Source organism: Chelonus insularis, unplaced genomic scaffold (assembly GCF_013357705.1).
Source record: "Chelonus insularis isolate UGA/USDA-ARS -01 unplaced genomic scaffold, ASM1335770v1 contig_17_pilon, whole genome shotgun sequence".
In the NCBI taxonomy this organism is placed as follows: Eukaryota; Metazoa; Arthropoda; class Insecta; order Hymenoptera; family Braconidae; genus Chelonus; species Chelonus insularis.
The window spans coordinates 1,913,065-1,939,805 of NW_023276415.1; the positions used below are offsets into that span (position 1 = coordinate 1,913,065).

General features: G+C 31.0%; 1 protein-coding gene across 1 annotated transcript in view; it reads right to left on the bottom strand.

Moving 5' to 3' along the window:
* The window catches only part of Drl-2 (Derailed 2), a 93,813-nt gene that overhangs the window by 10,210 nt on the left and 56,862 nt on the right, over positions 1-26,741 (bottom strand). The window contains exons 3-4 of the mRNA XM_035078924.1: positions 14,575-14,842; positions 6,696-6,867 (exon numbers count right to left, since the gene is read on the bottom strand). Coding sequence (XP_034934815.1) covers positions 6,696-6,867; positions 14,575-14,842 — 440 coding nt within the window. The remainder of the gene's footprint in view (positions 1-6,695; positions 6,868-14,574; positions 14,843-26,741) is intronic.

Consider the following 26,741-nt stretch of genomic DNA (forward strand, 5'->3'; position numbering starts at 1 on the left):
ATACTGACATTTTCACAATCTCTCATGTGGTCAAGACAACCACAGTAAAAAAAAAAATTCTATACTCATGACTGATGGATGAGATAATGAGAGAGTACAAGGTACTTTTGAGAATAAAAAGATTTTTTATTGGAATTTTGAACTTGTAAATAGCTTTCCAAGTATCAGCATCTTTTTTTTTCTTCCACATCATGACATATCTCGGAGCAAAAATGAAAAGAATGTTCATTGGTTTTTAACAATTCTTGGGAATATGCTAATGTGACAAAAGAAATAAAAAGGGAGAAAGTACGCACCCTCTGGTCGTCATCTCCATACGTACGTATATTATGTTCGATTCGATAAGACGAGAGATGGAGTCTGTCGTGCGATATTGTCGAGTTATTTGCATATTACCCGAAGGGTCGGAAGATCGCCAAGTAAACGGGATCCATTGCTCTAGGCTGGCAGAGGGGCCTATTGCTGTCACATCTCCAAGCATTGTCCTCATTTTGAGTTTCCCCAGTAACGAGATTCTGTGCTGAGATGCAAGGGCGTAGTTGGGTAACCTAAGTGGATCCTTAAATACGTTAACTCGTCGCTTTGTACGAGAGGGGATTGATGCTTATCAGAATGCTTGCAACGTACGAGTGATTAACGCAGATCCAATGACCATAACAATGAATTGGATTTCGCACAAGTTTCTTGTTTCTCTGCAAATTACATCCTTCAAGCTCAATTGATATTCATGACACTAATTTTATTGGCATTGTATATTCATTAAGCAACTTGTTGATAACAACATAAAAGTATATTTTTAATAACAAAGTTTAGTTATTAAAAAATATACTGCTTAACGAAGATAGAGGTTATTTGAAGTAATAATGGATCTGAGTGATTCTTAAAATACTCAATGTGGGCGACAAATAATCGAATTCTGATGAACAAGGGTGAATTTCAAAGCTTATTATTCTGTCTTCTATCATGGTTGATTGAAGATTTTTTATCAGCTCTCACCACCAAGTAACCATTACTAAGGCAGACTTTTCCCAATTTAGGAGAAAAAAATAGTATATTTCACACCTAGGGAGGGAAAGTAGTCTAGCTTGAACCACGTGTAAAATTACAACCCGAGCCGAAGGCGAGGGTGGTAAACACGTGGTTTAAGCTAGTCTAATTGTCCTCCTTAGGGCTGAATATGATTTTTCGTCATACCTGTGTGGAAAGTTCAACCCCTCTCTAATGGAAAAGTGAACTTTCCGCGCCGGTATGACGAAAAAATATTTTTTATAAAACTTATATGAAGAGGAAAGTGGGGTAAAGCGGAACACCAAGAAAAAATGTAAATCAACAAATTAACCATTATATTAACAAATTTTTATAATTTTTAATACAATAATAAATTAAAAAATTGATAAACAAAAAGTTCAATAAAGGTTTTTCAACTTATTTTAATAAATTAGTACATTCTCTTGAGCGTTTCACTTGATCCTCCTTTCCCCTATGCGATTTTTTATAAATAAGTAATTAACTGTTGAAGAAACAATATTTCTGCCAATTTCCAACTCTACATTTAATTATTTCCACGGAAAAAAACCGGAAATGACAGAAATATCACGGAGAACTAAACACTATTTTTTATTGAGATGAAAAAGTCATACACGATTTTAAATCAGCTTTACGAAAGTTTAACTTTATTTTCAATTACATACATTAATGAAATTATTTTAAATGAATGCTCTATTTGATTAATATAAAATTTTCCATATTTTACTGTAATTTAAAAATTTATTTCTGAACAAAAAACACTAACAAAAGAAAAAAGGTTGCTAATACGTTATCAATTTTTAGTGGAGTGATGAAGAGCGATAACAAATTTTTATAAAATTTTTTCAAAGGAAAGATAATAAAAAAATTTCTTTCAAAACGCACCCTTGTTTATTAGAATGCGATTATTTTTTTCTAAAATGCAGTGTTATATACGTTCTTGAAAAAATTTTCTCCTTGGTTATCTTAAAATTTGCATTAATTGTTTATTCCATTAAAAGCATTCTTTTAAAAGATTTTTATATTTATAGTAGTTGAGCTACTTGAATATTTCACATTTGAATTAATCTACTGAGTAAATTATTCAGGTTTAACTTGGTAATTGAAAAAAAAAGTGACTAATTTCGTCGGAATTTACTAGATTAATAATCACTGCGAATATTGAGTAGAAATAGTTTTAAGTTAATGCAAAGTTACGTGGAAATTTCCACACCATGCACACTCAAGATCAATTGAAGAACACTTGTACAGCTCAAAATTACTGTTCTGCCCTCCGGGCAAAGAGATTTTATAGAAAGGGTCCCGTCCCTAGTTTGGTGTGCGTTATTGGAATAGAATGTCCAAAGAGAAAAAGAGACTGGGAGGAGTATATGAGGGGAGTAAATCCGCCTAAAATTTCCAAGGGAACGATCCGACAAAAAATATATAAATATGAAAAAAGAAGATTCTAATCGATTTGTCATCAGTTGTGGGCGCATCAAATTGTTGCGTGGAGTTCAATCGACTATATCACAATTGTGAAAAACATCAAAGACCTTTGATTATTCTAAAGAAAAAATTGATCAAAAAAGTATTTATTTCCTATACAACTGGACTAAAAAAATTCACAAAAATATCCTTTTAACCTTATTAAATTAGTCAACTGTAAAAATATATCTTATTTTCAATAAAAGAATTTAAAGTTAATTTAAAAGGCTGATGAAAATATGCTCATGAGAATAATGTGGATCTATTTAATGCTAGTGCTACAGAAATTATAGGATTTTTAAACAATGGCTTAGGCCTTTCAAAGTCATAGTAAATTATACTACTATGAAAACTGTCCGATCAGCAATTTTATTTATTTCGGTACAGGATTCAAATCCGGGAGGAATCAACCGAAGCCTCTGCTACTGGTTTTAGAGAGAAACCTGAGCCATGTGTAGTTTCTGTAATTTTAGATTATATAGCTTATCCCAAGGAGTTTAGGAAGAGTGATGTGAGAAACTGATTTACAATAACAGCACAAACTATTGGTTTCTAAATCAAAATGTTGTTAGGCAAAGCTGTCAATAATGTCAATCAGTTCCCGACATGCGGCAGTGTTTTAAACGTGATTTAAATATCAGAATTATCACAAGAAGTGCAGGTTGAACTTCTAGTTCCCGAGTATTCTGTAAGTTTAATAACAAAACAATTTCGTCTGTTGAAAATCCATTTTCTTCAGTAATATAGATATACATTGAAAAAACATTTTTAATAGGGCCTGAAAATTTTTTTTTCCCATACCACTGCTCTAAGTTAAAGTTTGCTCCCCGTTTTCAGGTCCCAAAGCGACGTTTTCTATCCCGTATTAAAAGACAAAAAATGGTCTGTACGCATGCCCAGAGTGGTGTTGTCTTTCTCTGCGGGAGAAAGAACATCACTTTTTCAACCTCAAAACAGACAACTAACTTGGGTGTTCGCCACCCTCGCTTTCAACTCGGAATGCAATTCTACACCCAGGTCGGGATATTATACTTTGCTCCCTTGGTTAACAATGTACTATTTTCAGTATGAGCGAAAAGTATAAACTATTCATTAAAGGTGTAGCAATATCCCATTAAATAAAAATATTAAACTAGCCCAACTTCAAAATTATAAGAAATGTCCTGTTCGAAAATGATAATTCCTCACTCTGAAGTCAACTCAAAGTGGAATGAATGCTCAGAAGGACATTTAATTATCGTATAGTCATTATCATCTTCAAAAAACACTGATGATTCAAAGTACTTTCAATAACGAATTTGACATTGACTATCTCAGTTAATATATAATTAATTTTTTAGAAAAATACTTCTATTGTGTTAATAATTTTTTATAATTTAATATCACATAAAGTCTTACAACCAATGTTATATAAATAATGATACTCAACGAGTTGCAATATTACTTCGCGTAAGCTTGAGCAAACAAATGAAAATAAATGAATCGCTTGACAAAGCGAGATAATAATGTTTTTGTAAAATGCGTTGAAATTTGTGAGGCTGAAATAAAAGAAATATTCATTTCAAACCAATAAAAAATAATAAAGCATTAAATGAAATTACTCGAGCGTAATCCTGTACTACTCTGAAGAGCTCAACCGAAATTGGATCAAAGACAACTCGGAATGCCCAAAGTACCAATACATGAAAATGCGTTGGACGAGATCCTTCTTCATAACAAGTACCATAGTAAAATTTGCCGCTTTGCCGAGCGTACGAGAGACTACTGAGAGGGGTTGCGCATCTCTTCTGCCTCTTTGCCACGTTATCTATTCGGAGTAGTGTCTCAAAAGAGCTAATATATCCTGAAAGACAATCACTCTCCCCCTCACAAGGCTTCTTGCCGCAGTTTCCTATTTTCGTCTTTCCGCGATTCTCCTTTTGCACACCACTCAGTATCTGCTTGCATTCTTTCTTACGTCCACAGTCTTACATCCTCCTCAAGTTCTCAAGGAAATCCTTGAACAGCAGGAAAGCCATGTAATAAAATGTTGGGAGCGGTGCCAAGCGACCGACAGATCACCCAACTTATTGAAAGGATATTTCATCCAGCTGGAGGTCTCGAATCCCGCTTATCCTACAAATTTTCTATATTTCACTACTCCTTGCTTTCTCCCGCTCTTTTTTTTACACTTCTCGGTAAAAATCTATTTTTTTCTCGCAAAAAATTTTTCTTTTTGATGTATCACGCATATGCTATTTGTTTTGCAAAAGTAATGTTAGTTAAAACTCGTTTTGGAATGAAAAAAAGTAGACAGAAAGTTCAATTGTAGTCCGTTTTCATACTTTCCTATAAAAAAACGAATTTTACTAAATATCGTGGTCTGAATAAAGATTAAATTAATGAAATATTTTCCCTGGATAATATTTGATGTAATCTATTCACTTACAAATAGTATAAATTATTTGATTAATACTAAATACAATGATGGTACAATTTCTTGATGTGGTGTCAACTATTCAAATGATCAATTCCAAAGAAAATATTTTTATCGATAACGGCTGATCTTCTTAGCACTCATCTATGTTTATCTATGTTTCATCTATGTTAGTTATGCTACATTGTATTTGTTTTGAGTATTGTATTGCGTTTTGAATTTACCAAATTACTTGTTCTTAACTGCAAATCCAAGTGCATTCTTGTTACACATTTAAACGCCTTAAATACGACGTCACCCATTTGATTAACATTGTAGTCACTTTTCATGTGTTTCTAAGTGTGTAAAAAGTGACTACAATGTTAATCAGATAGGTAACACCATATTTAACACGTTTAGATGTGTAACAAGAATGCACTTGGATTTACAGTGTTGTGCTGATAATTTCATTATTTATCAATGTTTAAATATATCAATAGTATAAATTTATTTTGGTGTAATTATTTATAACATCTGTTTAGCTGTTGTACAGTTGAATTTAATAATTAATTAATAGTAGTAGATTTTGCATTCAGGGAGTGAAGTGAAACATGTTATCTGTGAGATAAATCTTGTCTCCTGAGCTGACGGTGATAGATAAAATCTTGCGGATTGAAGTTTTTTACATTTACTCCCATGATGGAAATAAATTTTTTCGTCATACTGTCACAAAAGATTATATTTTATTCTCAACTTAGAGGTTAATGAAGTAACACGTTTTGCCAGGTAAAAAACAACGAAATGTGTGTAAGCATGCGTGTAAACAAATTTTGTCATTTTATGCGAGACAAAAAAGTGGTATTTTATTGCCTGTAAGCGGGGAATAAAATCTAACTTTATGTAGAGCAATGACAAAAATATTATTTACTTTTTGAAATGGAAGGAAACTGAAATGAACGCTATTTAACTACTTTCGACAAAATTTTGAGTAATAAATATTCTAAAAATATGTAGTAACAATTAAAAAATAATTCTGTGAGTATATTTTTGTTCGTAATAACTGAATACTGTTATTTAAGTAATGCAAGAAGGGTCCTCATACATTGGAGAACCATTTAAAGATTGCGAAATAAATATTGTGGAGGACAAGAAATACACATCCACATTCAATGAACTCGAATTATCTAATAAGCCATCTACTACTGATACATAAAACATCAATTAAGAATTCAAGGCACTGATATTTATGTTCCATTACTAACAATGCACTTTTAAAAGTCAGATTTGTAATGTTGGTATCTTTACATCAAAAGGTAGTTTTTCACTCTTGCTGTGATAGGGTTGCAAGCTAAACATTATCATTATTTACAGATACTCATTGTATAATTTTATGGAAGATTGATAAATTTTTAATATCAAGAACAATCAAACATTACGTATTTAATGAACAATTAAAACTTGAGAGTTAGCAGATAGTTTCAATTCAATTGATTGTTCTTACCTTACTTAATGGTTAAATAGATGTTTTGAAAAGCGTGAAAGTTAACTCTTTATGTCTGATTAAGCTTAAGAAATTTAGAAACTTTTCTATAAAAATCTAACCATTTTAATATTACTAAAAATTTTTGATTGTTTTCAACGATACTTCAATTTTTAACTTGAATGTATTAAGGTTGATAGTGCATTTTATTCCAAAGCTTTTTTATGTAAATAGATTTCCTGCTTTTATCAAAAGTAAAGTAAGTTTTTTTCCTCAATTTTTTCTTTCTAACTCTTGATGGTATTAGAAAAGTTTTATAATACTTACTGTGACTCTTGTACTCGAGCTTTGCTATTTCGTACGTAAAGAGCACTAACGACACTTCCAACTACGAGAATAAATGCACACGCGCAGGTGGCAGCTACGTAAAGAGCACCAGTTCCATTAACAAGAGGAGCTTCCAAACGGATCGAATCGTTGCTTGATGGCGCCTCAACACCTGCAATGGAAATGAATTAATTTGTAGATAAAAGCTTCAAAATATAAACATCATCATAATGTATTGATGAAAAGGAAAAAGGCAAAAATAACATAAAACCCTAAACAAAGCATAAAAAAATATTGATTGTCATAACAAAAATCTAAAAATCAAATGAGAAAATTTCTGTTTTTAGAAACTGTTTTCATGTTTGACTCTTCAATCGGTTCTCTCGACAACGTCCAAGCAGAAAATACAGAATTTATTCCTCTGGGAAATTTAAGAAATTTTTATTGGACTTTTTTCAGACAAGAACCATTTTTATATCCCACTCGAGCTTTGTTGTCTCTTTATCCACTGCGATTCTTTATTTTTTCCTTCTATATTCTCCTCTATGTTTCTCATCTTTCTCCAGTGCGTTCTTTGTCCCAACACTACTGCGCGTGGTCGACTGCTCGAAAGTAGCGAAAAAGTCGAGGACGATGGTTTTCTATATCTCTTTTTTCCGAGATAAATACACTGTAGATAAACCTCGGGAGAGAACGATCTTGGACGAAAAAAAGTAAGACAAAAAATGAGGCGGAAAAAGTATCGTTTAGGTAGAAACATAGAAAATTATGTATATACCTCGAAAGAAGAATGTGAAATACATGATGGTAAATTGTTGAGATAAACGAATTGCTTGATACAGCAAGAAATCTCGAGGAAATTCCGACAGGTAAACAAACAAAAGTTCGACTATTTTGTCAGAGAAGAATAGGAGGGTGAAAATAAATACGAAAAAAATGTGAAAAGCAAAACAGAGAAGTACAAGAAAAGTAGGGATAAGATGAGGAGGAAAAAGTAAATGTAAAGAAAACGACGGGAACAAGTTAGCAAGGATGAGTTTACTTGGGTGTGATGAGGCGTACACTAGTGGAAAAGAGAAAAAAAGTTAAATAAATCACCGGGCACCTCAGAAGCTTCTCCTTGAGACAAGAGAAAGCACATTGCAAGCGTCACTATGATGGCGAAGGGGGATAAACAAAAGGGGATGCTTATTTTGTTTATTTACGTTGACTTTCGTTAGGAGATTTCGAGTGCTTGGCATTTTGTCGCAATCATACTTTTTTTCTCTCTCTGTTCTTTTGGAATGTATTTTTATTCAACCCTTATTGTTTTGTACATCAATTATTCTTTGCACATAAAACTTTTCTCTGTTATGAAATTATTACCAGAATAATATAATAACATTTTTTTGACATTTAAAGATGGCGAAAAAAAATGAAAAAAGCTTTGTAGGAACAAATTTTTTGAGTTTCATGTATGAATTCTCTATTAAACAATATAAAAAATATTTTAAGACAACCTATTGTCAACCTGATGGTTTCACATTTTTTTCTTTTGTGTCTTTTGGAGTCTTTTTCATGACGAACTTTGAAACAGTTTATTCGAAACTGTGCCAGCTTGAACTTTATTGTTGAATAAAAAAGAATAAAAAGATTCTTCAGATCTTCTTTAATACCGTTTAGTAATATTCCGTGACTTTGTAAAAGTCTAAATTTCATGCTTCGATTTCTTGGTCTTGCTCTCAATATTTGTAGAAGTTTGCACACGAAAGAATATGAAAATAAACATAAAAAAAAATAAGAAACTTGAGAAATTTTGCATACAAATTGCAGTGGCATTCTCACAAGTTTACGTTGTTTTTATTGTACAACTTGACTTTTGTTTTCGCTAAAACTTTACACTATCTCCAGAAAAAAAAGGTCGCAAATAAACCTTAATTTTCTTTGATTTGTCATTTTGTTTTTATTTCGTTGTATATTATTTTTTTTATTACATTTATTCTACTTTTTATGTTTTCAATAGATATATAAGGAAAGATCGATATTAACCCTTCCAAAACTATAAGGTAATGGGTTATTATGTAATTACTTTATCTATTAAAAATGATCCATTTCAAAATGAAAATATAAAAAACTATAATAATTTTCGTACATTAATTCCTACAGTTCTTTATTGTTTATACCAGGCAAACAGCATCTACGCGGACGAAGTCGCGGGAATAAGCTAGTAACATATAAATTCTCATTAAAAAAATAAAATAAATGCTAGATCAATAGAAGAATTTTATTTTAACCATAAATCATAGCTGTAAAAATGTGTTTTTCTTCATAGGTTTTTAAGAAATAAAATTTTTACTCATGTTGGCGATTGTTCCAAGAATCCCAAAATAGAAATAAAATAATATAATTCCTAAATAATTATGAAACTATTGTATTTATTTCTTGGTTTCTTGATATTTGTAGAAGTTTGAAATAAAGATGGAAACGAAGAAGAAATTTCGAAATTTTTCCACACAAATTGCCGTGGCATTGTTACAAGTTTTCGTTTTCTTTCTGAAACACAACTTGACTTTTGTTTTCGCAAATACTTGACACTGCTTCCAGAAAAGAAATGTCGCAAACGAACCTTTATTTCCTTCGATTTATTTTTTTTTCTTCGTTTATTATTCTTTTTCTTATTTTCATTCTATTTTTTATGTCTTCCATTTTCTTTTTGGTTGCAACTTTACCTGGCTGGACATTTTTAGACTCACGAAACGAAAAGCCGATTCGATCTGGTCGTATAAATTGGAAAGAGATGCGTGCCTTGTCTAGCTTAGTGTGTTGAGAGTACGTGACTCAACTTCAATTCGCAACGAGTATTACTAAGTGTAGTTCCAAAAGATAAAATCTTTCTTTATCTCAACAAGTTACAGCAAAAAATCTCACGTCATTCAGAACGTGACAATTGACAGTAAAAACATATAAACGACTGCTTTGATAGTTTTTAATTTATTAGCTGCTTTTACAAATTTCACCTGATCGGTGTGATTTATATTAATCTTTATTATGATGTCTGACAAGATTCTTATTATATTTTTTCATTTATATAAAACAATCAAAAATAATAATGATTAATCAATTATGCTTGTTTTAATACATTTTCATCGAAAAATATTAATTTAATTAATAACTATCCATGAAAGCCGTAAATCATATTATTATTGATGTTTGATATAAATTTTACACATATTTTTTTTAGAAAAATTTAAAAAGCAAATTAAGTATATAAACTAGACGTTGTACTTGAAGTAGGCCTTACTGGACAAAAAGTCTAACTCTTTTTCAGGACTATTTACTTTTTTTTTTAATATGTAAAATTTTGTTGACTTTAATAAACTTTAATTAATTATTTTCGAATGATTCGGAACGTCTTTCATAATATTACTCTATGTTCCATCATTTTGAAAAATCTAGATCTAATCATCTAATTACATTAAATCACAACAATTTGTTATCGATTTTAATTTTCTAATTTAAATTTTAATTGAATTTTGTTCCAAAAACTTTGAAAAAGTACCGTATTATCGTGTGTGAAAATCGAGTAATCCGAAAGAGAAAATAAAAGTTAAAATCTACAGAAAGAATATTAGAGTTTCTATCTATGAAAGAAACAGCCTCATACTAAGCTCAGTGAATTATTCGCATTAAAAAGTTTAATGTTGTTATGTATTAAAACTTCTATTGATAAATTAATTAAGACATTTGTGTGTTAAATTATATTGTCGTCGTTGCGTTGAAAGTATTTTCTATTTATCTAAAATCAACACTTTACGGGCTAGTAGTCTGAATAGAGAAACCCGGCAGATAGATTAGTAACTGATAGGCGGTGTCTCCTGGTCACTTAAGAACAGTCAATATAATTATATAGCTTAAGTAAGCTATCGGATTCGTAAAAATCATATTCGCTCCAACAGCCACGGTGTAACCGTAGCATACGCAGGAATGCAGATGTCTAGCTAGAAATTATCGTTGGTGTAACCAAGCTTATATCTAGCAAAACTATTTTTTTGACTAGCAGCAAGCCTAGCTTAATGCACTTGCGGCTCCAAGAGAGAAGGAGTGACTTTTTTGCTCAGGTCTGTGACACCGCCTCTTATTGTGGTCTAAAATTAATAATATCATAAAACCCATTTCAGAATGACTGTACAGTCATTAGTTACCGTACACTAAGACCATACAATAATACAAACATTTTCATTTTTTTGTGGGAACATAAAAGTGTAAATTATATTATGCAAAGTTAAAAACATTTTAATCTTAAATCATTTATGTAACGTTTGAAGTAAGATGTTTTACTTCATTTTTCTCTATAGCTAAATGTCCAAGTTTTACATATTTCTCCCTAAAAGGGCCATCTTGCCTTGGTTTTACCAATTGTATTGGATTGTGTTTTAATAAAGTTAATAAAAATCACCAATATCCTAATTTAAAAAAAAAACATTCATGCCATTGGTTCGATTTCCCTTTTAGCTTTTTTATATAAACATTGATGCTTTTAATCTAAATATCTTTTATCGGCTTGCAGAGATAAAGAATTGAAAAAATATTTGTCACAGATTTGGTAGAATAAATATTCGACAGCATAGTTTGATAAACTCTGAAGAAAAATACATTGCTACTTGAAACGTGACAATCGACAAAAAAATATAAACGTTCGATTGTTTGGACAAACTTTCTTTAATTCAATGTTATTTGGGGGCATTCAGCTTTGCATTTGAATCAGTTTGAAGTTATAACCAAGAACCAAGAAGATATTCGAAACTTGGAAGTGTTGGAGACAAAGTTGGCGAGGCGTTAAGATTGCTCAGGCTGTTACTACAGCGACGTCTGGTCCCGTACCGAATCGTTCTACTACTCGACCTTCTCTCCTTCCCTTTGCCCTTTCTGTTAGCTCAGTAGCAACAGTGGTGAGTGGTCAGCCACGATCAAACAGTCACTAACCGAGATTTACACTCGGTCAAAATTAAGTCCTTGAGGATCAACGGCTTTTCTGATAAGTTGGACGACTTGTTCACGTTCTATCTTGGATTGAGTCATTTTCCAATTTGCACGAGGACCGTTTTTTATACTCTACTTAACTTTTCTATTTAATTTTTTTCTTACGCTAACCAAGCTTGAAATTATCAAGTAAAAATTTGATTCATGAGCCAGCTCGGGTATTTCAGACAACCTTATTACACTAAGAAATAAAAAAAAGATTTACTTAAACTTCAAGAAACATTTTTATCGTGAAGGCGTAAAAGTTAATGAGCCTTAATTTAAAACTAATTGACCGTTGCCTTACAATTTTTTTCTTAAGACTGAATATCGGATGAAAGTTTGCTAATTAATAACTCATGAATTAAAAAGGATTTTAATCTTAATATCGTATCCTTCTGGAGTATCTTGAAATCTGTATTGCAAAGAATATTTTTTCATTCATTGGCTTCGTTCTGTTCATCTTTTAATTTACTTAAAGGTATCTCATTTTCTCAATTACCGATCAGTAATATTATTCGTTAATCCAGAAATACTAGAAAAATTCATTTGACTTAAGAGAAAAAAAATATGAGATGGATAGAATTTTGTGTCGTATCATGGGAAGTCCTTTTAGTTCACGAAGACTAGACAGGAGCAGATCCGGTTACAAGGTGAGACGAAACAGGGAAAAGCAATCCGTCGAGGTAAAATTGAATCTCGTCTACTGGATTTAATGAAAGAGATCCAACTCTTAAAGCCATCGAGAATCAAGATCAAGGGGCGCATTCGACGGAGATCAAGAGAGAGGACCCATGGGCTTGTTGCATGATACTTGGGCGTAAATAAGGGGAGAGCCAGGATGTCAGAAAAGAAACAAGAAACAAAGAGGGAGAGAAATACAAATGCCGCAAGGGTAAATTCAGAAAAATCTTCAGGAAAATCTTTTGGACCCTTCATGGTGAAAGTATCCGGAAAATGCCTGAGGGCTTCTTCTGTAAGTAATTGAAAACCATACTGAAATTTCGGACAATATTTACACTTGATCGATTACTTTCTAAATTATTTCCAACAGCAATTATTTAGCTCAAGAATGCAACTTCAATATTGGAATTAGTATTTGATTTAGTAGTTAGTTATTAATCTGCTCTCTTTAATTTCATATTTAAAGATAAAAGTTGGAAAAATATTCTTTGAAAGATAGTTAATTAGCTTCGAGCAAAATTTGTTACAAGCATAAATTATTCTTCAGGAGATTTCTTTTTGAAGTTTAAAGATATCTTGTACATGGTTTAATTTAAAGTTAAATTTGTGTTTAAAAAACTTTTGGTTTTGTTAGAGTACAATTTAAAACAAATTATTTTTATTTGAAAAAAGTTAATCAACTTTTTCGACTAGCTTTTTCGAGAAAATTTTCTAAATTGTTTCAATAATTTATATTCACATTGTAATATCATTGATACTTGACATTTAAATTAATTTTAGAGAAATTTTATTCATCAGTATTTAATTTAATTTAAAGAATTTTTCATGAAAATGATTGAGACTATTTCATGCTACCTTTTGGGTATTGAGACATAATTTATTTATAAAATCAATTAATTCTAAATCACTGAACTTAAAATATTGAAAAATAAAATAAAAATATTAGTGCTCGTTAGTGGTTGAGTGCAACCTGAAAGACTTACACGAATTCCCAGTGGTAAGGATGATAAGATTTTTTTTGTTTTCAAATAATTTATTATTATTATAAATATCATTAATTATTATTATAATGATATTTATTATAATTATTATTAGAAAATCAAGCGTAAAAATTTTATTTGAATTGCAAAATGCAGCCAGTTTACAATTTTTTGAGTTTTTTTATTCTGCATAAAAAATGGTTGGACCGATTTTGCTGAAAATCTAATCAGTTCTACGTTGTGTAATTATGCATCAAATGTGATTGGTCTCATGTCGATATCATTTTATGTTTTCAACAATGATAGAAGAATTTATTTGGTGGAACTAAATAAATTCATTAAAATTATTTTTTAGCATTTGTTTGATACAAATAAAGATTTCTACACACGACATTAAATGGTAACAATGTAATTGCTCGTCGAGCTGTTATTTAGAAGAAAATATCAATTTTAATAATTACAAAACCGTTGTTTTCTATTTAAAAATTTTCAATAAATAAAAGTTATTTCATAATATAACCTAACATTTGATTATGCTTTACCGTTATTCTACCTTACCATCGAGTCCAATCATAGTATTTAGATGAAAAAATAAATATTTGTTAGCAGCTAAGAAATCATTCATTGAGCCAAATAAATTTACTCTAATAAATAATTTCTTAACTGTTAACAAATGTTCATTTAATTTCTTTTTCAAATAACATATCTATTAGCTACTAATAAATTATGTTGAATACAAAGAAATACTTCTATCAGTGAAGATAATCGAAACGTAGAATAATTCCGACAGCACATACATACATGCTTTCACAGACGTCCACTGAAAAACTGTTGTATTCGACGCCACGAACCTTAAAACGTAGAGATACGTCAAAATTTAGGATTCGCAAAATTGGACCCGTTAAAATAACTTCTTTCTGGGAAGCTAATAACGGAGATGTCACGGCAAAATACATTAAAATAATAATTATAAATTATATAATAAAATTAATTGAGCGTAAATGTTTCTACTTGATGAGATTTTAGCACTATCTGATGTTTTATTCGTTTATCAAGAGCTGTCACTTATAAGTCGGAATAAATTGTTGGAAATGTTCATGAATTTTTAAAAAATTATATCATATTATTAATCATATTTCATAATATTTTTTCGACAGAATGATCTTTGATGAAAACTAAAAAGTTAAGTTAAGTGATAAAATGAAAATCAATCTAACCTTTTAGGCATATTTTATTTCTTTTAAAGACTAAGGAAGTGTCGTTGTACTTAGTGCCTGGCGGTGCAGAAACGTTTAACCGTAAAGCCATGGGGATCTCGGCACTCACAAGACCCGAACAAGGGATTCTGATTCTGAAGACTTGAAGTGTCACAGGCACTTCCCCTTTCGCTGAAACGTTGACTTGTGGTCGTAAGAGAGCCACTGCTTCAGGGTTACCGCCCTGCACTCCGACGACATCATAATCCAGCTCCATAGAGTATGGTAGCTGTAAAAAAAAGAAAATAATAACGTCACATACAGGATGATTAACGACTCAATTAAATATTATCATTATTCGATCTTTATAACATAAATAAAGAATACGAATCAAGGGAAAAACATTTTCACCCTTTAGATATCTCTTCACTTGTGAGCCAACTTTGTGTATGTTTACGGGTTAATAAAAGTGTCGAGAGAGCAGACGATAAGAAAAAAATATTTCACAACCTCACACGTATAAATACTGCATTACAGAAGCATTTTAACATGCTTCAACTACTGCCATGATTATGTTCTTCACTCAAGTTGTGATAAAGTGTATTTATTCTCTCACATAAAGAAACGATTGCACGCAGAAATTAAGGCACGTCATTTTTTAAAGTGTATAAAAATCTTTTTTATTTACAAAAACTATTCTTCTTTACTCTTTATTACTTCTTCTCAACGAAAAGAAATATACCTTTTTCATAACAGACTTTGACATCGAAGAGAATACTCAACTGTCTCATTCTGTTTCATACAAATTATTATAAATATTGCATTCACGCAAATGCAATAAATTTCAAATTTGTACATGACTGAACACAATTTTTTTCATCATCCTTTAAACACGTAGATAGTTTCTTTTATTAAACTAGTGGTTTCTTTATCGTCATAAACATTCTCAAATTAATTCTTTCAAATTGAAATTCTACAGGAATAAAATTATAATCTTTATTGAAGTAATTATTTTTTTAAGTGTAAGTACGATAAATTATTACTATTATCGCATTATATTACGAATAAAAATTCGTGTATACTTGTAGAAATTAAGTAAAATATCAAGCATTAATCAAATATCAGTCAATTAATTATTGAAAAATTTTTATAATTTTGTATAGATTCAAGATTTCTAAAAAGATTTATTATTGCAAAAAAATGATTTTAAATATTTTTTTAATATTAACCACGTAAAGACGGTATGATTTTATAAAATTCATTGTTACATTGTTTTACTCATAAATGCTACCATTGTGTTAAACTTATGCTTTTTTATTTGCAGCAATAAAATTTATAAGCATCACCAAGGATCACGGAATTCGTGGTTAGACTTGACAAGAGTGCATTGATGACAAGTACAAGACCATAACACGCTACAAGTTTTATGAGGTGGTATAAATAATAAAGTTGGTAGTCGGCAACACATTGTCAATTGCATACTGCAATCAACCCTTTGAATCAATCTACAACATGGAAAATAGATTGAGTAATGATGTGATGGCTTTCGTGTCTGATTGGATACTATGAAATGTTTACTATATTCAGCTGGTAAAATTGCATTTTTCAATTAAATTAAACTTTGCATCAAGATAAAAAAATTGAAATGGGATTATGTCAAGGTGATTTAATCAATCTTCAATATCCAATTATTGCAAACGATGAATTTATAATATGTATTCACTGTAATACAGAATTCGATCACTGGTAGCTTAAACATTGGCGATCGATAGCAAATGTGTCGACTGCTCAAATTATTATCAACCAGGTAGTTGAATTCGCTTCCTCTCTGCGAACATTAGAGTCTACAAAATGTTTCATGCAAGTTGATGAGGCTTGAACCAATTCATGCATAAATGAAGAAACATTCATTCGAAATTAAAAATGTATTCTGCTGTAAAATCAATATTTCAAAAAAATCTATATTATAATATATTAGTAAAGTTGGTTAAAAACAATTACTCCAATTATGACATAGTGTTCAGTGAACCGAATCTGAAAAGGTTAACACCTTTTTAAGTAATTCTTTCTATGCTCTTCCATGGATGCAGTTCTAATGTTCTCACTATTCTTGCTCTGAACTTCTTCTTTCTGATCATATTTATTTGATTTTACTTACTCCAATAATGTATTTTGATGAGGTAAATAACTTATCAGCTCATTTCGAATGACCGTAACTTATGTTTACTTTCATTTATTTTATCTTCTGTTTACATACTATAACGGAAGCTGCAGTGAACGAAAAGAAACTCAACTACACGCACATAGTGCTCTTTTTTCTTTTTTTTCTAATTTGCTCCTACAACTACGCTCTAATATCGTTCTATTATAGTTCTCAAAAGACGCTAAATTTTACTGAAAAGTTCTCTAACCAGTTTATAATTATTAGGCTTCAAAATAACTTTAAATAGTGCAATTATTGTTTTTGAGAAATTGTAACTTGCGCGACAAAGTAATTTTAATGTATTCTGTTCTAACGAGCAACAAATAGTTTAATATTTTTTTGTGTGAAAAAATATATTGATATGAGAAAAGAATTTTGTATTCCAGAAAAAGAATAGAATTACTCTTTAAAAATGAATCCATGAAAATCATTACTGTTTGAATTAATGCTATTATTATTACTTCAAATAATAAATATTGTTTGATTCATTTGAAAGAATAGAGTTTTAAACAATTTACATAAAAATTTTAGGGTCTAAGTATTTATAGAATATTTTTTCACTCAGAATATTTATTAAACGGAATGCTTCATTGTTACGACAAAGCAAAACTGAATGATTAGAACAATCGATTCCCGAATCCTGATTTGTCGGAAATAATAGGTTGCGTGGTTGAGTTGTAAGATTGTTTGTTATTAAATCAATCACCTAAATTCCCGAGGCATAAAAATTGAACTTATTTTGATTTTATTCACCCTGCTTCAAGATTTAATTTCAGTTTGAAATCATGAACCTGCAGGTTCATTTTATATAATAAAAATTGCGCTAATTTTAAACTGGTAAACCTGCATAATTCCACTTTCAGGGCTTAAGGTTCAACTTAGATGATTCATTTTCAGGATAATAGAATGTAAGTAGTTTGGATTCAGGTTTGTTAGGGCCAAAGTAGTTTCAAAACTAGTTCCTAAAAATGAATAACCTAAGTTGAACCTTAAGCCCTGAAAGTGGAATTATGCAGGGTTACCAGTTTAAAGTTAGCGCAATTTTTATTATATAAAATGAACCTGCAGGTTCATAATTTCAAACTGAAATTAAATGTTGAAGCAGGGTGAATAAGATCAAAATAAGTTCAATTTTTACGCCTCGGGCACGCACATTTGCTGTCTACTTTTAGTAAAAATGGGTCTGGGCTTAATTTGTGTCCTGACGACGAACTTCCCATTAATTGAAATCCGTAATTTTGTCATCGTTTAATTTATCTAAAAAATAGAATTTATTTCAACTGTTTTCTTTACACAACTTATTTTGTACTCTTTTTGTTATAAACAAAAAACGGCATGACCGAATTTGTTCAAATTTCTTCCAGATCTTTTTCATTTTCTTATCTTTAAAATGAAATTAATCTGGAGTCGATATTTTCAATGGTTTTTGAGATATCACACCCTGAGGCACATCGCTCAGATTCACACTTTTCTAACTGGGTTTTCGAAATGATCACCGGCCGTAACATAAATTCATGAGACGTGATCAGTTTAATGATTCATTTTCCTCTAAAAACTCTTAGATTTGCACTCATATTTCACTTGATTACTTTACAATACTTCTTTCCGTTGGTTAAGATTTTTTAAATCAATTGTAAGTTTCTAAACAAATTTCTTACGTACATCTCTGTTCAACACGATCACGATTGATCCAAGGTGATGCTCAGCTATTGATTTTAAGTTACGTCAGAAAATTGCTTTTATTTTCACATCAAACGTTTATTAGGTCAAATTATTTGATTAAATCTCAACGATTAGAAAATTCAACCACCTTGCAATCAAACATTCGCAAAAAATTTGATTAATTACATTACAAATTTATTTATGAAAAAATATTAGAGTGGTCTCTTGTCCTAAACTTGGATTTCATTTTATTCCGTGAGTCAGCACTAGAATAATAGCATCAATCAATTTTCAGCGCAAAGAAATTGAAGGGTATCACTAGAACACTACATATTTCGGGTGATTTTCTACAGCTGCAAATGTTTACTTAATATCTGCTTGGGGATACTCGTAATAGCGTAAAAATGTTTACTGAAAAGCGTCCTTTCTTTTTCCACTTGTACCTCTCTTTCCTACCCTTTTCATTGTGGCTCTTATTGAACAAGCTTTTAACCTCTACACTCCATACTCTTTCACCTCCTTCTACCCACTGTATGCTGAACAAACTTTCGTTCAGCGCACCCGAATATTATCATTATTATCAACTCCACTATTATGAGAGGAAAGCTTATTATAACACGAGCAATCTCGCTATTTACTGCTACCTATACGTAAAATAGATTTGACTAAAAATATCGCTCACTTCAACTAATGATTTCATTGAAACGCTAACTTTTGATGCGATAAAGAATTTTTAATAAATGTCACTGACAAACTTTGATATTATTCACGGTAGAAGAGCCTTTAATACGATTTCAGAAAGTAATTTCGAACAAAATGGAACGAGAGAAAGTCATTCCATCCTATTCGGACAGTGGTTGGCTTGTGGTTAAATACAAAAAGGCAAATAAAAAATATGAGGGAAAAAAATAGAGAAGCGTAAAAATCTAGTTGACAAGGGCAAAGGTTATGCTGAATGTTCTCATACCTTGTCTTCTTCTACGTGCAATAACGGCATGCCATTGGTTTTCCCCTTATCTCAAACTCTTTGTAAATGGAATGAAAGTTGTGAATTCGCTTTGATTTCACTCCCACTTTTTTTCACTAACGTTACTATATTTTTTACTTTTTTTCCTTTTCCGAGTCCTTGTCTCCGCCTTTTTTACGAGGCATCAAGGACATTCCTCAGCTGTTGAAAATTAAATCGAAATGTCTTCGACGTAAACGATTCAGAAGTACATTCGACACGCTTGGAATGTGACATTTAATTCTATTCCTTTTGTTTAAATCTTCCGAACTTCATTTCGAGTTTTCTGTTTTTTTTTCTATAAGACTTTAAGATACTTTTAGAAAATAAACTTGATTGACATGTTAAAATTCTAAATTAAAAGTGTTTTAAATTATTGAGTTTCTTGTTCCTTGCTATCTTAAACTGAATCAGTGAAAACTAGTGCGAATCAGTGAATATGCAAATAGTCATTCAATTGACACCGGCAGTCAGTGAATATTCACTGATTTGCATTAGTTTTCACTGATTCAGTTTTACAGAGTAGCTTGAAAAAGTTATTGTTGAATTTCATTTTTCAGTCTTCAAAATAATAAAAAAAACTCCCACTACTAAGCATAAGGGAAAAAATTAATTAAACTTACAAATAATTTTGAAAAATCTATTTTAAAAAATTTTACTTTATAATAAATTAATTATGTTCTAATTTTTTTTTATTTCTTTGAATTTCTTCATTGAAAATTTTTCGAATTTTTAACCAGTTTTAAGTCTAAATCCAATTTAACTTATGCGATTCTAAAAAACTCATAATTCTTCAATTGAAATTGGTAATTTTTCATTACAATTAAGAATTCGAATACATTTTAATACATTGTTGGGAGCAATAACAAGAAATAGACTTCGGTACTTAAAAATTTTTTGATAAAATCGAAAAAGATTACTTAAAATTTAATGTTAATGATGTCAATCAGTTGAAAACACGACTGAAATTCCTAAGAGACTGGGGTTTTTTTTCTATCGATATACCTTGACATCCTAATACACTCAACTCGTACACGTCGCGTGACACCGGCCTACGAATTAAGGGAACGGAATTCTCTGGGGTTTCGTGTACCTTAGCATCTCTTCAGGATTGTCTAGGGACACGCGAACTGACGGCGCACTTGATGCCCTATAATATTTCAATCAAATATTTAGTCCTTTTTGTTTTTGCACCGAATGAAAAAAAACTTGTAATTTATAATTAGAACCAGTACAACAAAGGATTAATAAATATCTTAATAAATTATCATCGGAATATATGATTATCTTCATAAAGAATGCATAGTGCAGGCTTTATAATCAATACATTGATTCTAGTCAGATAAAGAAGGGAAGTTGCGAAATATAGTTTGGCAAATAATAAAGTTTCCATAAATTATACAGCGTCTGTCTCGATCCTTTATTTGCATACACGAAAATTTCCGGGGATAATTCAGAGTCACCCTTCTAGCAAATCAACTGCAACCACATTTATTGGTTGACGGAGATAAATGGTTCTACTTGATCCTGATGCATTCCCAGTCAATGAGGCCACACATGGATGTTCTGTGGTTTCCACTAAATTCTACCAACTCTCATTCAATGAAATCTGAGAGAAGTAAGACATTTAGAAAATAAAAACTAACTCATTTAATAAATCAATAACGTTCAATAAATCTTTTAATCCTCAAAGAAACAAGTTTTTTCATTTATTAAAAACTTGCACTTACTCAGAAAGTTATTCAGCAAAAAAGAAAAAAAAGTTTACAATAAAACTTCTTTGTTATTACTTATCATTTTTTTTGTATGATCACCATATCTCAATCTTGTAATAATAAATTTATACTATATATTCTGTAAATTTTTTCATATACGTATTTTACAATCATCGAAAAATGTATATATTCTAATCCATGCTTGTTCATTAAGTTTATCAGATAATTTGTTTAATTGAGGCTTGCGTTGAACTTATCGTTAGAAAGTCATTGTAATAGTATCACATATATTAACTCTACAGACTACAAAGCTCTATGAGAAAGCTAGTTCCTCAAGACAGAATTCGCCATTCAGAAGCCATGATTTAGCACTATAATATAAGTCTAATACATTCTATTATATTTTAACATCACGTGAGTATCAGAATTTATCTAAAAAGAGTTCAGGAAAAACTACTCACATACGACTCTTAGTAGTAAGTAGTGGAACTACATTTTTAACATAGAATGTTCATTCTTTTTGAAAAGAATAGAGTTGATGGCAACAAAATTGTAAGATAAGAAATTACAAATTTTTATTACAACTGTTGACTTCTAGTCTTTCATGCTCTCAGCAATGCAATAATAATTCAAGAATATTAATATTAAACCACTCATTATTTCTTGTAAATATTTTATTATTCTAAAAAGTTGCTTGCACCTGTCACAATTTGTCCTTGTAAACTTTTCTTTAGTGATGATAAGAAACTTGCTACTTGTACACAACCTACAAAAAAACTTAGCATATCACCTTACTTAGTTTTTAAGATTAATCAATTATTCAATGTAAATTTTTAGTAGCAAGTGTTAATAAACTCTATGAATCAGATACTTGATAACCATGATCATTTTCAAGAAAATAATCACAAAAATAATGAAGAAATTTAATAAGAAGGAGAGATTTTAACACCCGTGGGTTTTATAGTAAACCACGATAAAACTCTTCAAAGCTTTTTTTTTTGTCTTTTTAAACAAGAGAATATGAAAAATACTCCGAGCTCCTCAATTTACACCAACCAATAAAAAAGACGAATTTTTTCGAGTGTAAAGTGGAATGTATCTGCGAAGCTGGTACTTGAATGAGCACTTTCGAGGATTTAATTATTAGCCTGCACTTGAGAGAAGGGCGCTTTGCGCCCTTCGCGTTAACATAATCTGTTAGCTCAGAGATAGAGAAGATGTAAAAGACAAGAGGATATTGAGTGTAAGCAACTAAAATTGTCCTCGTCCATCGATCTTTGTCTCCTACGTGCATAATTCATTCTCGTTCACTATTCTGAGACCATTTACATATACGAACTACTCTATTCTGCCGACTGTCCTTCCGAGCATCAACAGTACTAGTCTTTTATTTCCTTCCTCTCACTCGTTCGCTATTTCCATCTCACCCTAAGCAAATTCGAATCCTTTGTGACAATGAATGCAGACTACGTTAATACGCAACAATCGCGTAGACACCCTTCTATGGTCCGCTTGTGATAAGCAATAAGCTTTCCACCAATCATCCTCGTGTTTTGTCTCGTTTCATCTCATTCCTCTCTTTCTCTTGAGCCGCGTCATTCAATGCACCTCGGTGATACGATTGAAATGCCAAACACGTCCGGGAAAATTGGGATCGGAAAATCATACCTGCTTCGTGGAATTTTAATGCTGTTATTTAGCAGTTTTCTATTTATTTTGAATTTTTATCAATGGCTGTTGGTGTTTTGTAAGTTTAACTTTAATTACAATCATGGCTTGCATCTGTTGATTCCAACTATTTAGAAACTCACTCATGTTTATGAAATCGATTGAAAAAAATGTATAAGAAAACAATTAGATAGTTAACTGTTGCTTGAAAAAAATCAATTAGCTGTTCTAGACAGAAACTATTTCAATTTTTTTCGTCTGTTGAACTCTTCATCGATGGTCGAGTCACTGACCCTTCTCACTCCTTTGCAGGTTTCCGTTCAACCACGATAATGGAAATTCCAGTACTGAGAAAAAATGAACACGAAATCATGTTATTTCTCATTCACGATAAAGATTGAGAAAACTAGTAACTATATCCGGGCAGTAAATTAATAGAGAAATTTAATAGAATATTGTATGAAGCGTTTGATGTATTCATTCAAAATCGAACTATATTGAGACCAAAATTTTCTCAATTAATGTACTTTGTACGTTTCATAGTTGCATGGAAACCAATCAAAGGTATGTAGTTGTCGTTAATGTTGGCTAATTACTAGCAAGGAACAAATAAAGTTAAATATCATGACTTGACGAAAGAGTAAAAGTAAAAATAAGTACAAAAGGGATCAAGCAATTTGTTCCGTAATATGGAGACATTGCAACCGGATGGAAGCACATAAAAGATTGCTGGAAAAGTCCCACAAGGGTAAGTTGAGACTTACTTACTGTTTCCAGACTCCTATTGGGCGACGTAATCTTTTAATCCTCACATCTAAAGCACACGACGAAACAAGCCGTGTAGCTTATGAGAAACACGTAGAGTCAATTAATCCAAAGGATTTATGAGTCTAATGAAAATCAATTGGTTTTCTCACCTTGTAAAATATCAAACCAGTAAAAGTGTTGAGAAAAAAACGCTAGTTTAGGATAAGACATTTATAATTTTTTGTAAATTAAATTTTAAATCAATGAAACACTTTTATTACGTAGAAATAATAAGATAGTAAAGTTTTTTTCAATATGAAACTAAAATTAATCTTTTATGTGATTTGGAGAAAATAAAAATAATCAATAAACTGTTTGGAATATTGTCACGAATCAGTTATATTTCTAAGTAAAATATTCTTTACGTTGTAGTCTAATAAAAAAATATTCTTAATCGTTATATTAATTATTTACTAATTGCTAATGCATAAAATCTTTTTGTCTGTACTCAATCAAATTATTAAGAGAAAATGAAGTAAGTACGAATGTGAGATAATTACAAATATGACAGTTGGATTATATTGAATATGGTAAAATACATTAAAAAATGAAATTTGAGATTTTAAAAAATAAAAAATTATAAAACAAGTTTGCATTAAAAACTCAAATTAAAACAAAAAATAATATTTAGTATAAACAAATATCTGTCATGTAATATCTCAACGATAATGAGTTATTTATATTTGACAAGTTTAACTATAATTACCAACGATGAACAAATTTGTACATCATTCATCCATTATGCAATTCAATTTAATTTTCTGCTTCAGTATTCATAATTAGTCTACTTTTTTCTAAATGCCTTCATGAAAATTTCGTTCAGTGATATTTATCGCCTCTAAAAAATACACAAATTCTTATTATGACTGAATTTTAATTTTAATCATTAAAAAATAATAATAAAAATTGTATTACAATAAATGAATAGTCACATATTATAGTTGATAGCTGAGTATCACGCAAACGTTTAAATTATCAACTATTATTCTCGGCTTGATAGTATTTGACATTCACAAACATAATCTGATCGATCTGGATCTTATTCTGAGAATTACTAGTCGTACGTTTATCAACGCTACACAGTTTCTCTCGCATCAACACCTATAACCATGGTGCTGCGTAATATAATATAAGGTACATACACGTAATCTCATTGACGATCTATTCACAGAACAATGAAAGTTGCTTAAAGCAATATATCGCGTATAAATTAAACCAGTATATCAAACGCAATTTGGAGCGTTTATCCTCACTCAATAAGCAATAGGAACATGAGTGCAACTGAAACGGTAAAGGGTGAAGAGACAACGTGTTTGATATTGCTTTGCGTGAAAATGCTGGCAAATTCATAGAGAAGTAGCACTAAACCTTGTGAAGAGGCCAGAGAGAGTAAAGGGGTGGTGGAGAGATGCAAGAGAGGTGGAGAGAGGGGTAAAATGAAGAGGAAAATGGAAGGAGGTACGTAGGGCAATTTTCGCGTAATTCGATGGGGCGTGATCGTCATAGCAACCCCTGTCCATCCTCTCTGAAGGTTCTAGCTTGTTCAAACAACCCCTAAACTCTGAGCCAAGCCAATGATGCTTTATCTCTTTCCAATTATTGAAGCTTCGATTTTCTTTCTCTTTTATACACTCCGCACTTTCTCATTATGTCTCTGCGCATTTGTGTACGTTTGTATTACGTCAAGAATCCTCGGATTCTATTCTCGAGTGTACTCGATGGATATAAACTCCCCGAATGCTTATTACACGCAAGAACAACGTGCGAGTATACCCTCCAGCGACAGAAACTTCTAACGACTACCTGGATTTGCATTTCGACAGCGTCCAATCGTTTCATTGTAATTACGAGGTTGTTAGAGAAAAGTTTGGTCCCTTTATCTATCTGTTGTTCTACCTCTTCCTTTCTCAGCATCATCCTATCAAGTTTTGTAGTCTATTCAGCTAAAGAGACTTGTCGGATCTCCTGTTCACCCAGATTTGACCCCTGTCGGGTCGTATAGATCCTTGTACAAATATGCTACAAAATGTAAAATGACACTTAATGGTTACCAGTGCGTTATAGTAACTGTCATGTTGTATAAACTAGAGTGTATAGTTCTTCCTTCTCACGTTTAGCTAGGATTTGAGGCAGTACAAGACTGGTAAATTTACACTATTTAGTATAGACTACAGACTTTGCACAACAAAGTATAAGACACATTATTTTTGATTACTCCAAAGCTTTTTAATCTTGTTTTCTATTTTTCTACAAGAGTTCTCAGGTGGTGAAAAATTACACCACTTTGCGCATTCGTCGTGCTTTGAATTTTGAAATGAAATTGTATTCTGGTTCGAGTCTTAAGGGTGGAAAAATAACGTTAAATGAAGTAGGTATACCCGCTTATACACAATCAGTTACTGTTCTACTTTTTGCTTTGATGTTTTTTTTCAAGTACGCATTATTATAATTGAATTGCTTAGAAGTAAAAATATTCTCAGCTTTATTTTGAATACTAATTTTTTAATTCAGTCATCTCTCGCTTAGCAAAGTTCATTCAAATATAATTTTTCTAATGATAAGAAAAATTAGTAAATATCTAAAATAATTTTTTATTGTTTTTTGGAATATTTTTATTAACAAATTTGTCACCTACTGTTGTTCTCTTTCTTTATTCCAAATAATAGTGACGATAAAACTGAATAATTTTTGCCTCCAATCTATTGTTCTTTTGTTACGTGTGAAAATATGATTATTCTCAGTTGAAATATATTTAGAAAATGTTAGATAGAACAGAAAAATAATTATCACGGTTTTCGAAAGGAATTAAAATGGTAATTGGAAACTACAACATCCAGAGATTACTTTCACAGGCTGAAAATTAAGTTTTCTTATTCATGTAAATTTAAACAAAAAAAAAAAACTAAAACAAATAGATAAAACACTATTTTCTCTTCTTTTCCACATTCGCTTCATCGTGGTTTTTATACAAACCGAGCAGAGTGAGAGATATAAATTAAACGAGAGTTACTCTACAGTATTTGGTGGATCTTGCTTAATTATAAAACCAATAAATTTATCCTACGAGGCACAGGACAGACATACAGAATTCTCCACTTGATAAACGAGCTACTGATCTCGAGCAGCA